Source organism: Capronia epimyces, assembly GCF_000585565.1.
Source record: "Capronia epimyces CBS 606.96 chromosome Unknown aczIQ-supercont1.3, whole genome shotgun sequence".
NCBI classification, from domain to species: Eukaryota; Fungi; Ascomycota; class Eurotiomycetes; order Chaetothyriales; family Herpotrichiellaceae; genus Capronia; species Capronia epimyces.
The window spans coordinates 727,460-740,465 of record NW_006912906.1 but is presented as its reverse complement, the minus strand read 5'-3'; the positions used below and the strand labels follow the sequence as shown (position 1 = coordinate 740,465).

Below are 13,006 nucleotides of genomic sequence, written 5' to 3'. Positions count from 1 at the left end.
AAGCATGGAGTTGGAGGTATCTGCGGAACTTTAGGGCATCGTTGGTGTATGGGTGTTTGGGTTTGGGCGATGGTAGATGAGCTCATGATGGGATACCAGTAAAGACACAGCTGCATACGCGCGAATCACATTCACAGCAATGGCATGAAGAAGATGATTTTACTGAAACCGCTTTTTTTCACGCGGTAGATGTTCTGCAGTATCTACCTGGCTGAGTGATTCCAGCCGATTGAAAACCGCATGATGACGGTTCACTCGCCACTCGCCCCAAGCAGCATATTTTCCGTGAGGTATCTTCTTGAGTCGTTCCTGGTTCGCCGCCCCCTTGAGACCAGACCAGACATGATCAGTTGGCCTGAGGAGGCTGGCCGCATCAGTGATCATCTAGTATTCCCTTCTGCTCTGAAGGGATGCTTCGACAAACCACTCCTCTCCCACTGCATTGACATTTCCCCCCTTCAACAGCTGAAAGGTGGCCCACTACTCGGTACGAGTACTAGTAGTAGGTAGTTCGTTGCATCAGATGATCTATTCCTCGTCATCACCGGCCTCCTCATCCTCCTCGTCGTTCTTCTCGGCAGCCTTGGCCTTCTTTCTTCGGACACGGCCAGGACGTCCACCGCCAAAGGGGCTGGTGAGAGCAAAGTCGATGTGCTTCTGGCTGTCGAGGCGGACGACGAAGCTGGGGACGTTGACGATCTGCTTGCCGACGCGGATGTGGCGCTGCTTGATGAGCACGCGGGCGTGGTGGATGGACTTGGCCAGCCCCAGCTTGTACACGCAGGTCTGCAGGCGGCGCTCCAGAAAGTCCTCGACGTTCAGGGCAAGCACGTAATCGAGCTTCATGCGCGACTCGTCGAGCACGCCGACACGCACCAGACGGCGAATCAGGGCGTTGCCTTCGAACAGGCGCTTGGGGTCCTTTTCGTCGAGCGTCAAGAGTTGACTAGAAGCGTTGCAGAGAGTCAGTCACTGTTCTTCCCAAGGTTCTGGTCTCTTTTTTGTTCCTTTCAGGCGGCATTCTCCATTATGTCCATCGCCTTCCTGGTGCAGCCAAAGGAAGAGTGGCATTGTGTCCATTGCCTTCCTGGTGCAATCAAAGGAAGAGTGGGCTGGGGGATGTGGGTTGTGGGTTGGTTTCATACCGAGCAGCACGACGGATCTTGGACAGAGTAAGCTGGACACGCCAGACTTCACGCTTGTTGCGCAGGCCATATTCGCCGATGATCTTCAATTCCGAATCACTGTAAGGAAACACAGAGGCGTTAGGGACATGGTTATCTCAGACTTGAGGCACAGGCAAGCTGGCACTCAGTGGCCAGGAGACACGTACAGACGGGCCGACTCGAATGCTGCAATGGAGAATTTGTTAGTTTCCCGTTCTCTTTGTCCATGTTCCAATGTCGTGTGATTCGGGATTTTCATCGGGCGGGCTTCACTTACGTCGACGAGGGACCTTGTAGGTCTTGGAGTAGGATCGCGGCGCCATGATTGCGATGCAAGGCTCGTGCAGTCACAATCAAGAACGAGGTCGACACGATCGAAAGGGAGGACGTGGGTGTCGTTTGTCAAGTGAGGTGTTGGGAAGTGCGAAAATGAGCGCTGCGAAAGAGGGAAACTCGGGTTGGGGCTTTCGCGCCGGAGGGTCTTGGCAACCGCACACAAAAAACTGGCCCGAATATTCACACTTGGCTGGGCAGCCGGGCAGGGCAGGGCACAATTCGCGCGAAGCCTGAGTGCGGTCTCGGTCTTGGCATCTACACTTTCTGAGAGGACGAAACTGCGACAAAGCAAAGCAGCCATTTCACATCTACCTCTCATCACATTCGTCTCCGCCCCCTTCACAGCCGACAAGTAGCCTCGAAAACAATCCGCTACAATGGGTAACGCTCGAGGTCTCCGAGCCGGCACGCGATATGCGTTCAGCCGTGACTTCCGCAAGAAGGTATGAATTAGATTCTGCGCAGTCCCCGAGGATGGAGAGACACAAAAGGAGGGGAAAAGAGAGAGCGACAAAGAGAGGAATGGAAGAAACATGATGAACTGAGCTGACTCGTTTTTTTGCGATGCAATAGGGCGCAATCCATCTGTCGACGTACCTGAAAACATACCGAGTCGGAGACATTGTCGACGTCAAGGCCAACGGCGCCGTCCAGAAGGGTGTATGTACCTCTTGCAGATCCATGATGCACCTAAAAGACACACCCTCCATCCCCGATCTGCTCAATGCACACATGGCAGCTTGAAGAGACGGGGAAAAGATATGACAGATACAGAAACTAATGTGTTGTGTTGGGGAATTCTAGATGCCGTACAAAGTCTACCACGGCAAGACCGGTGTGGTGTACAACGTGACCAAGTCGGCGGTGGGCGTCATCATCAACAAGAAGGTCGGCAACCGATACATTGAGAAGCGAGTCAATGTCCGCGTCGAGCATGTTTCCTCGTCAAGGTCGAGAGAAGAATGTAAGCCCAGGCCAGGCCAGCGGCAAAGCCGAGCCCACCAACTTCGATGATGGGGGCAAGGATGAGGCCGAAAACTCGAACATTAAAAGAGTCGATGTACTGACAACCTGTTTTCCTTTTCTAGTCTTGAACAGAGTCAAATCCAACGCCCAGCGCCGCCGTGACGCCAAGGAGAAGGGCGAGTCCGTCCAGCTCAAGCGCCAGCCCGTTGGCCCTCGCCCGGCCCACGTCGTCGAACTGACCGAGGTCGAGTCTCTTGCTCCCCAGCCCTACGATACCGCCATCTAAACAGGAAGTCGTTTTCTCCTTCTCGTTCTCGCCCTCTTGGGCGTGGGATGGGAATCTGGGTGTTTGTGTGGTGCGCAAGGAATTTGAACAATTGGCCGAAATGGTGTGGTATGGAGTGGTGTGGTGCGAGCTTCTCCTTTCCTCCGCCTCAGATTTGTGGCGTGTGGGAAGGGAAGGGAAGGGAGGGGAGCTGAGCTGAGCAGAACGGGTGCTCGGTAGTCGATACGACACGATATGACTTGCAGTGGGAGGTCCAAGGTATCGAGCAAGTGCTGGGAGGGGTGCTGCGGATGAGTTGGTTCCCTCTCTCATCACATAGAGCATCCCAGAAAAGCAAACGCGGGATGAAATGTGCCCCCATTCGAAGAAGGGCGGCCTCTGGTCGGCATTTCATTGCAGGTGCATGCATGCATGTCCGGCATGCATGAGTTCTCCCCCAATTTTGTCCAACAAAATGGCTACGATCAATAAAATGAGAAACTTCCTTCACATTTCCTCCAACTGTGTTTTTCTGCCATCGCTGCCTCCTGTCCTGCAAATATGATCGTGTGGTCCGCGCCGCTACATTCCGAATGTTTTGACTTCTAAGAAGCGCCCTAAAGTCTACAAGTGACGAGAGACTTGTCCGCGGCTTAATTTCCATGGCATGATGATACCTCAAGGTTGTTTTCAACTTTTGTATTGCTCCGCTGCCTACCACGTCCTCAATCGAGGCCGGTCGAGAAAGGGAGGACAGACACAGGTACCAAAAAAGCAAAGCCCAAGGTCACGGTCAGGGTCGATGGCGATGGCATACTAGCGTCCAATTCGCATCCAACTCGCCAGACTAATATGCCCCTGGCCCTGCATGAGACTGTGAGACTGAAGCTCTCTCCATCTACACAAGTGTGCTGCTTATCCTTGATCCGCATGTCGCTTGTTCGCGAATGCACCCAATGCCTCGCCAACTCCATGCCATTCCAAGCCACGGGGAATCATAAGCGCCATGCCATACCAATATGCCTGGAAATGTGAGTTGCTCACGACTCCTCGATTTGCACGATTCGTTTTCCTCACGACCGTCCATAAAGCCCATTACCAGAGAAAAGAAGAAAAGAAAGAAAACAACCTGGGGTGTGCCGCTGGGTTTGTTAGTCATCGATCGAACATGCCACGAATGACCACCAAAGCTGGGCCAACTCGCTAACCCCCTGTATCCTTCAAAGGATTTGACACGCGTTGGTGTTGGTGTTTCGTTGCGTTCATCATCAGTACGTGTAGTCGTCATCATCATCGTCATTGTCCAGAAGGTCACCTTCGACATGGTACGCTGGATCGTCAAACTCTAGATTTGCAATGCCCGCTTGGTTCGAGACGTCGGCGGCCCCGAGACGTTCGGCTGCTGGTGAATGACTAGGTGCCAGTGAACCGGAAGCTGCGGATATGGAAGACATGTCCTTGCTGCGAGAGAGGACTGGGACAGGTGGGTAGACATGGTCCGGAGTCGCGGAGGAGCTCTCGGTGCTCGAGAACAAGGAGTTGATGCCAGAAGAGATGACGGAGCTCTTTTCAGAAGCCGAGGGACCGTCGCACACCTTGACCGCCGCGGCTTTGATGGGTCTGAGAGGCAGGAGAGCACTCAAAGGGGAATGCTGTTGGGTTGTTGGCTCTCCTGCTGTGAATGTCGTCGCCGCCTTCTCTTTGGTCTCATCGGCGAGGAGCAGGTCGTCTTGCTTCGCATCGCCATCATCGAGGCTGGTCGTCACCGGCATATACGGATCAGGCAGATGCTCGCCAAGATACATGAAGCTACCATTGATATGGCTTCTGTCGTACATATCCAAAGCGTCGTCCAGGTCGTCGATCAATGATTGTTGGGGAAGATTAGACTTCATATCTCCTCCGATGGACCGGGGCCCAGTTTGACCGTGTCCGAGGACCGTGTTCCTGGCTATCTTTCCAAGGACGTCTTGAAGAACCCAGGGAAAGCTGATGAAGGGCATTTTTACCGGATGCGAGTGCGAGTCGGCAGAGTGATGTGAACCGCCATAATCGGACAAGAGCTCGTCTGCCTCGGACGAGCCGGACATGTTCTCTTGAGCCTGGCCGACTTCATCATACGTGATGTGGTAGGCAGCCACGGCCACGGGCATGAGATTTTCAAACTCACGTCCTCCGGCCTCCTCCACGAGTACTTCATAATACTGCTCTTTGAGCGTCCTTGCATGCTGGCCGATTTCCTCGTGGAACTTGAAGTCGCGGGCTGCTTTACTATGATGAAGCACAAAGGTCGACCAAACTTCAAATTCCGTGTTGATTTGGTGCTGGGCCATGATGCGTCTCATACCTTCATCGTAGCTCTTCTTCAGCTTGCGGACCACGTCCATCACCTCCCCCTTCGGAGGAGGGTGGATTAGGATGCGTTGATCGAACTGGCCCTCCCAGTTTGGCTCGAAGGCCACCCGCTCAACGGCGTCGTACAACTGTCCCAAGATCTTGTACGATCTGTATTGTGGCGATCTCTTCTTTTCCATGAAATGCGGCCATTTGTTGCGCTCGAGCTCGCGCGGCATCTCGGACGGCACCCCCGTCTTTGGATAATCGACAGCCTTGGAGTGCAGATTGACCAGCTCGAGACACGGCTGACTTCTGATCCCGTCATCGAGAAAGTCCGCGGCTGCAAGGTGAGCATGGGCAATTCTTCCGAGAAAGTCATTCTGCATGTAGTCACAGAAGAAGTTGACTATGTCTCCTGTCGTAATTTGCTCCTTTGTCACCGGGTCGGGCGCGTCGTAACTGAAGGGTTCTGCATGCCATTCTGAAGGAATCAAGTCGGGATCCCAGATGACCACGTAATCATCACCGTCCAGATCACCGCCCGAACACATGCTGGGGAGGTCGCGGTCACCGGTAGACGGCATGACGACGACGTCGCACAAATGATGCAACTTGTCCACATCGACCGCCTTAACCACCCGGATATCTCCCCGGTGCAAAGACGGGTTTCGAGCGATGATGCAGACGCCTTCCAAGACTCGACGCTGCCCAGTGTGTTGATCGGTGTATTGAATAAAAATCTGCGGCAAGCAGGCCTCTTTTTCCTCTCGTGTGGCATCCTTGGGCGGTTTGAGATCGACCTTGTATCCCCGCAACGTGCGGGTCTCGTCTACCACACCCAGCACGAATGCTCCTTGAGGTACCGGGATCTTGGCTTTCTCCTTAAGATATTTGAGAGTCCACGCCCGGTACAGCCGCAAGAGAGAGGTGGCAAAGATCTCGTTGGTTTGCCGGAACCCGTCTTCAATCATGGCGGCAATGCCGAGGGTGGCGAGGTTAGGATCCACATTCTCACGCAGCGCACGCAATGCAGCTGTATCATCAACCATGGCGCGATCGAGAGCCTCGATACAGTCCTCCTGCTTCCGCAAGAACACCTGGTCCGGCACGCCGAGATCGGACAGGACCAGGATCAGTTGGCGGTTGAGGAAAGGCTGCCAAAACTCCGATACACGGATGATCTCCAACTCATCTGATTCGCACTCGAACTTGTATTGACTCGGTCGGATCTTGATATCAATGGCGCTTAACGTCGGGTCGATGACGAGCACTCCTTTGCAGCCACCAAGCCGAAATTGAAATGCTGACGGTACGGGCCCCTTGAGCTTCAACCCCGAGTAGACGAGCTGTGCGGTGAGAGCTGATATCTTACCCACGCCGTCGGTGAAGTTATAGCCGCCATTGAGAATGTCTGGTACCGGATCCTTGTTGAAGGACCGCTTGTTGACCACCGACACAGCTTTGGTCGTGGAGAAGCATTGACCCTTTCGGGCGGCTCGCTTTGCTACGACCTTTTCGCGGTCAAAGACACCCATGCTCTTCCGAATGGTGTCGGCGCTGATATGAGGGTTGTGGGTAGTTGCAAAGAAATAGGCACCGTGCTCTCGCAGCTGCGAGTTGCCCCATGCCAGGAACTCATAGTGACGGTCACCCATGACGATGCCCTGGTTGAAGGTCCGTCGGACCCTCTCAAAGATGAGTTTCATCCTCCCGTTCGTGGCCGGGTACAATCTCGTCCTGCCACGATAGGAGTCGTCCTCAAATCTGACCCGGAGGAAGCGATCGTTGTAGCGCTGATATTTGCGGATGATACGGTTGGTGAGCTCCACGGAAGGAGTGTGGAAGAGTATACCTGTCGCGGTGACTGTCGCATGGTAGATCTCATTGCAATTGGCAGGAAGAGCACGAGTCCGAACCGGTTTGGAGTATCGCAGATCCGTGAAGATTGCCATCGGATCATAAACTCGCTGTTGGTAGGAGTCGACATGGATGAGCATCTGCTTGGCCCGCTGCAGTGGTAGAGACGTGAGACGCTGGAGAAAGGCCTTGTCGATGGTGTATTCGTTGAGCCAGCCCTGGGAGATACAGACTTCAAGTTGATACCGTAATTCAAAGGGAAGATAGATGGCGGACAACTGCTCGGTCAGAGACGACTGGTTGTTGGACCCGTCAAGCAGGCTCCAAAGAGGTGCTTCTTCCGGTGGCCCTCTGACAACCTGAAACGACGGATTCCGAGTCACAGGGACGTTGAAGTCCTCGAAGGCTTTGACAAACTCTCGCACCGGCGCTGTGGGATTGACGGTGACCCGGAACGTGGTCCAGCGCGCAATGTCAATGCTGTTGTGAAGCTTCCGGAGGGAGACAGGGCTGCTGTCGATCAGGCTGTAGGTTTCCTTGTCATCCACGATATCGGTCTGGCGAGACCAGGTATCATCGGCCGTCCACTTGTGAGACTTGGGATCGTGGCTCATCTGCATGGCCTCCTTCAACTGGCGCGAATACCAGGGGGGGTTCTTGAGGTGAAAAACCAGGGATGTGGGGGAGCCCGGAATCTCACACATGGCGAACTGATCGTCAAGAGCAACATAGAAGCGGTAGTCGCGCGCGGTGGATTTGCCCTTGGACTTCATGACGACGGGGAAGTGGACCTCGATTTCCAGTCGGTCGAGATTCAGGAACAGCTTGACCGCCTCTGGATCCCGCCTAGTCGCCTTGACCACCATCAAGTTGGGGCGTTCCAAATAGCCGAAGTCGATGGACTCCCCAAGCATCGTCATCTCTGGACTATATCTAATGCCCTTGCTCACCGGGCTTTCCACAAATCGGGCCGAGTTCTGGTTATTGGCGAGCAGTACCGTGACGCGGTGCGTGCGGGTGCGGTCGCCGTGGGCCTCCCGTAGAAGGAAATCGATGCCATTTCTGTAGTAGGTGGAATCCCAGGGGGGTCTGCGACGAGGTGGGGGTTTGAAAACGACGTTGGCTCTTCGGGCAAAGGCGCCTTGTCGGGTTTCTTCGATGCGGATGAAGTCGACTTTGCCAAAGCGGTGCAGGTTCTTGTGAATATCGTAGGTGGTGGTGCCTGGGGGCAGGTTGGGAATGAACGCCCTCACGGACGGCCATGTTCTCCATTCCTCGCCTCTGGATGGAGCCCGAGCCTGAGGCTGTGGTACTGGTCTCGTGCCAGATCGGCTGACTGCCGCGCGTGGGATGTCCATCATGGTATACCGATCTTGTAGTGGGCACAGCCTGCCATGCCTTGAGGAGAAAGACTTTCTCTTCTCTCTCGGGGGCGCAGGCGAGACTGAGAGGGACCCAAGCGGGGAAGAAGACAGGTTCGAGGTGAAGTGCCAGGGAGGGGTGGCTGAACAGAGACAAGGAAGCGTGAAGAGAGAAGAGAGAAGAGAGATGGGAGCAGAGAAGGTGGCCTGGCCAAACGAGCAGCTTTACAGTCCAGCACAGCGGTAGGTAACCATTGGGCACTGGGCCGCAGACAAACAATCACCACGTAAGAGGAGGCAGAAGTAGTAGGTGGTAGTAGGGAGAAGTAGGTAGTCGTAGGTGCCTCAGGCCTCAGCCATAATAGTGAGCGGGATCAGGCTGTACCCGGCGGGTACTGTGGTCTAGCGTCTGGGCACAGTGATAAAACAGTGCGGTGCCTGCGCCCGTGCTGGTGCTGTATGTGTAAAGAGACAAGGCTGAGGCTGAGACTGAGATGGCGGGAGAATCAAAGAGAGGACGCGGGGGAAAGAGAAGAGACTGCGGTGGAGAAGTTGCGGTGAGCTGAGGTTTGGTTTCATCTGTGGTCACTTCTGCCTGGTGGTCACTGGTCACGCTCTCTCCTTCACGTTCAGGGAACGATGGATTGGAACAAATGAGACCGGCCTGAGCCTTCTGTGAATGGCTGGGACTTGAATTTCCGCAACAACAATCGCACCCATCACGCGTTGGTAGTTTTCCTTGCAAACGCGGAGGGGGGAGATGTGCATATGCTGTAACATGCATTCATTGTTAGGTATTACATGTCAAGGAGTTGCCCGCCGGACTCACCGCTCACCACTACATAAAGCGGTTCTAGAACGACCAGAGGGCGCCCCTGAAGTATCCAAGGACTACATATAAAGCATTGACATTAGCCTGGAGTTATACTCCGTACGGTATGCGGTTTTCCGTCCATGTGGCATGGTCAAGAGACTCATGCCATGGTTCCTATAGGGCCGGGAATGATCGTGGGGGAGGGAATCGGGTGCCTACATAGGCTTAGGGGCTTAGGAGGCTTAGCTGGTAGTTAAAGAGGCTTAGGCAAGGGGTGTTTCGTCGCAATTGAGCTGCTCGCAGGAAAGTTCGGGTGATTCTCCCTAAGGCTAAGGAGGCTTATAAGTTAGGCCTTAGGAGCCTTAGGAGCCTGGGGCGTAGGGGCTTTCTTTATCAATCCGAGTCAGGGATCTTTTTTAGTGCTCATATCTGCATGTGCATGTGCATGCATGCCCAAGCGAGCACCAGGTCCCGATCCAAACTACTGTAAATCCTGAGCAGTCAAAAAATAATACTCATAGCCCAACCCTCATCTCAGCAGCCTCATCCAGGCCCTGAGGCCTTAGGCTGCGTGTTTAGAGTCTCAGACGCACATTTCCAGCGCAGCGGCAGCGGGCATCAGCGTCGGCAACGGCAACGACATCGGCATCGGTGTCTGCTGCCGATGGCCGGACGTGACAGTCAGTGACGCGGATTGTCAGACCCAGCACGCCATGACGGCTGCTAACTAAGCCAGTCACCTACGCAGCTGAGAGCCACAGTCGGCCCAGCTCCGACTGTGCGATGGTGTTACAGGACCGGAGTCGTAGAGTTCTCCGTATATAGCTAGCTACCTACGAGTAGTATGTATGTTGCCATCGGCACCACGTCGTCAAAGTCAAAGTCGATGTGGTTTGGGAACTAGACTGGTCAGTAACTTCACCCTTCATGGCGGGACTACGATCCGGGTTGCAATGGCTCGAAACAAGCACTCGTCGCACATTGGCCTCGTCCACCTCCCGACTTGGTGCGCCCAAGCGATCGAGGAGAGTGTTTGCACCCGGTAGAAGGGGATTATCATCGTCCAAAGCCGCCGCCGCGGTCGCCGACCTACAAGCTGGCAGACTATGGACCACGAGCAGGGTGTTGCTCCTCGCAGGAGCATTGGCTTCCATTGGATATGTGGTGGGCGTCAACGATGCCAGCAGCCAGGCCGACTCGGACGAGGACGAGTTGCATCCCCGCTCAAGCCAGCCCCGACCTGCTCCTGTCAAATATGCGTCGAAAAGGGAACTGGAGAAGGCGATCGACGAGCTCCGTCGAGCGCTGGGTGAAGACACGGTCAGCACCGACGACGAGGACCTTCGAGCCCACGGCTATTCAGAGTGGTCTTCGATCAACATCGACCAGTTGCCCATAGCCGTGGTGTATCCCAAGAGCACCGAAGAGGTATCTCAGATCGCCAAGGTGGCATCCAAGTACAAGATCCCCATGGTCCCCTATTCCGGCGGCTCGTCGCTGGAAGGCAACTTCTCGGCGCCCTTTGGGGGCTTCAGCATTGATTTTGCCTTCATGGACCAGATCCTTGCCCTGCACGACGAAGACATGGATGTGGTGGTCCAGCCGGCGGTGCAGTGGATGGAGCTGAACGAAAAGCTACAGTCCAAGGGGCTCTTCTTCCCCGTCGACCCCGGCCCGTCGGCCAAGATCGGCGGCATGGTCGGCACCTCGTGTAGCGGCACCAACGCCTTCCGCTACGGCACCATGAAGGACTGGGTCATCAACCTCACCGTCGTGCTGCCGGACGGCCGCATCATCAAGACGAGACGGAGACCTCGCAAGTCCTCGGCCGGCTATAACCTGACCGGCCTCTTCGTCGGGGCCGAAGGCACGCTGGGGATCGTGACCGAGGCCACTCTCAAGCTGGCCATCATCCCTCCGCAGACCAAGGTGGCGGTCGTGACGTTCCCGACCATTCGCGATGCCGCCGCCGCCGCCATGCAGGTCATTCGCTCCGGTGTCCCGGTCGCAGCCATGGAGATCATGGACGACGTCCAGATGTCCGTCGTCAACCGGGCCGGAGGCACCAACCGGACCTGGAAAGAGGTGCCGACGCTCTTCTTCAAGTTTGCCGGCACCCCGGCCAGTGTGCAGGACAATATCAACATGACCACTCAGATTGTCAAGCGCAACAGGGCCGGTGACTTCATCTATGCCAGAGACGACGCCGAGGCCCATGACCTGTGGAAGGCCCGGAAGGAGGCCTTGTGGAGCATGCTGTCGTTGCGCCGTCCAGGGGATGAAGTATGGTCCACCGACGTGGCCGTGCCCATCTCAAGGCTGCCGGACATTGTGGGTAAGTCGAACTTCGTGTTGTCCGTTTTCTATTGCCGAGACCTATCTCCTGTACTATAGTACGGGATATGGTTACGAGCCTTGAACCCCCGGCCTCCGGTCTTTATCGGGCTCCCGGGTTGCTGTCATGCCATGCGGATGAGCACCGCGATGCCGTTGCCTATGATCATGTTTCCATTTTCTGCTGTGTGTTGCTCGTTTTCTACTGCATGTTGCCCGTTTTCTACTGCATGTTACCCGTCTTCTACTGCATGTTTCCATGTTTCCATGTTTGCATCCGTGACATACCCACCACCGCCTGGACATCTGATCTAATCCACTGTCGTCGTGCCGCAGAACGCACGAAAACGGAACTCGACGATCTCGGCCTGTTCGCCAGCGTGCTAGGCCACATCGGAGATGGCAACTTCCACACCTCCATCTTGTACAACCGCAAGGACGCAGCTGAGAGAGAGCGGGTGGAGCACGTGGTGCATAACATGGTCCACCGGGCCTTGGAAATGGTATGTCTTATCCAATGAATAAAACCATGGCAGGGCATTTGCCCGCCATCTTTCTCTCTCTCGACCGTCCTATGCCCGCATCTTTCTTTCTCTCCCTTGGTCGTCCTAACACAAACACGCACAGGACGGCACCTGTACCGGCGAGCATGGCATCGGCATCGGGAAGAAGGAGAGTCTGGTGGAAGAACTGGGCCTGGACACCATCGGCATCATGCACACTCTCAAGCGCAGCCTCGACCCGCACTGGCTGATGAACCCGGGCAAGATCTTCGACGCCGTCAATATCCAGGCCACAAAGGATCGACCGGGAGCCACGGCCGCGTCGACGCTGGAGAGACCGAAGAGCAACATATAGCAGAGCTGCAATAGCCATCGACCGTGTCCCCCTGTCCCTGTGATCCCTCGGCACCGTGGACAGCAATAACCAGCATTAAACTATAATAAAATACAGCTTATACCACTTAAGTGTAACGGGATAACGCGACTTCGTTCGTTTTAGTAAAGATAATAGCTATAGATCCTATAACCTAACCTTAGATAGATCTCGCCCTCTGGCGCGATCTAGATATAGATATAGATATAGATCCTGGGATCTGATGCGAGGCTTTCGGCCGACCTGCTTCAAAGTATAGGTGGTGAGTGAGATCCAGCCTCTCTAGACGTTGGCTAGTATAAACTAGACTTCATAGAAAGAAACACCCATACCTAACCATAACCGTATATGTGAATCCTTCATCATTCATCGGCAGCTTCTTGTCCGTCAACATGAACCGACTGGGAAAGGTCTAAACTTGTGTAGCATTGTGATTTGTCTCATCTATCTCTGTCCAAGAGTTTGCATCACCTGCAGACACGTCCAATGGGCCCAGACGCACCCGCCCCGAATTAATATGCAAGAGGTTCTGTATCGCTATATGCTTCGTACGTATTCGGGTTGTGTGTATTCGTATTCCGAATTTGGTGCTGGCCAAAGCAAAGATCGAGGGTGGAGTCAAGCCACAAAAAAGACCTTCTCCAGGCTCCGGGCCACGTTCACGCACGGTGTGTCAACCGCCCGTAGAAACACG

At 54.8% G+C, this 13,006-nt stretch overlaps 4 protein-coding genes across 4 annotated transcripts; 2 read left to right on the top strand and 2 right to left on the bottom strand.

Moving 5' to 3' along the window:
* Positions 1–528: 528 nt before the first annotated feature.
* On the bottom strand, positions 529–1,489 carry A1O3_03524 (40S ribosomal protein S9; the record flags this gene model as incomplete). The annotated part of the gene is made up of 4 exons (XM_007733660.1): positions 529–946; positions 1,146–1,244; positions 1,334–1,352; positions 1,444–1,489. 4 exons carry the CDS (start codon positions 1,487–1,489, stop codon positions 529–531), a joined length of 582 nt encoding a protein of 193 aa, XP_007731850.1.
* Positions 1,490–1,879: 390 nt separating this feature from the next.
* On the top strand, positions 1,880–2,754 carry A1O3_03523 (60S ribosomal protein L21-A; the record flags this gene model as incomplete). Its single annotated transcript, XM_007733659.1, has 4 exons — positions 1,880–1,945; positions 2,076–2,162; positions 2,307–2,466; positions 2,591–2,754. The coding sequence occupies 4 exons, from the start codon at positions 1,880–1,882 to the stop codon at positions 2,752–2,754; spliced, it is 477 nt and encodes a 158-aa protein (XP_007731849.1).
* Positions 2,755–4,001: 1,247 nt separating this feature from the next.
* Positions 4,002–8,285, bottom strand: A1O3_03522 (uncharacterized protein; the record flags this gene model as incomplete). Its single annotated transcript, XM_007733658.1, has 1 exon — positions 4,002–8,285. One exon carries the CDS (start codon positions 8,283–8,285, stop codon positions 4,002–4,004), a length of 4,284 nt encoding a protein of 1,427 aa, XP_007731848.1.
* Positions 8,286–10,029: 1,744 nt separating this feature from the next.
* A1O3_03521 (D-lactate dehydrogenase (cytochrome)) lies at positions 10,030–12,294 on the top strand (the record flags this gene model as incomplete). Its single annotated transcript, XM_007733657.1, has 3 exons — positions 10,030–11,437; positions 11,773–11,939; positions 12,064–12,294. 3 exons carry the CDS (start codon positions 10,030–10,032, stop codon positions 12,292–12,294), a joined length of 1,806 nt encoding a protein of 601 aa, XP_007731847.1.
* Between the last annotated feature and the right edge of the window lie 712 nt (positions 12,295–13,006).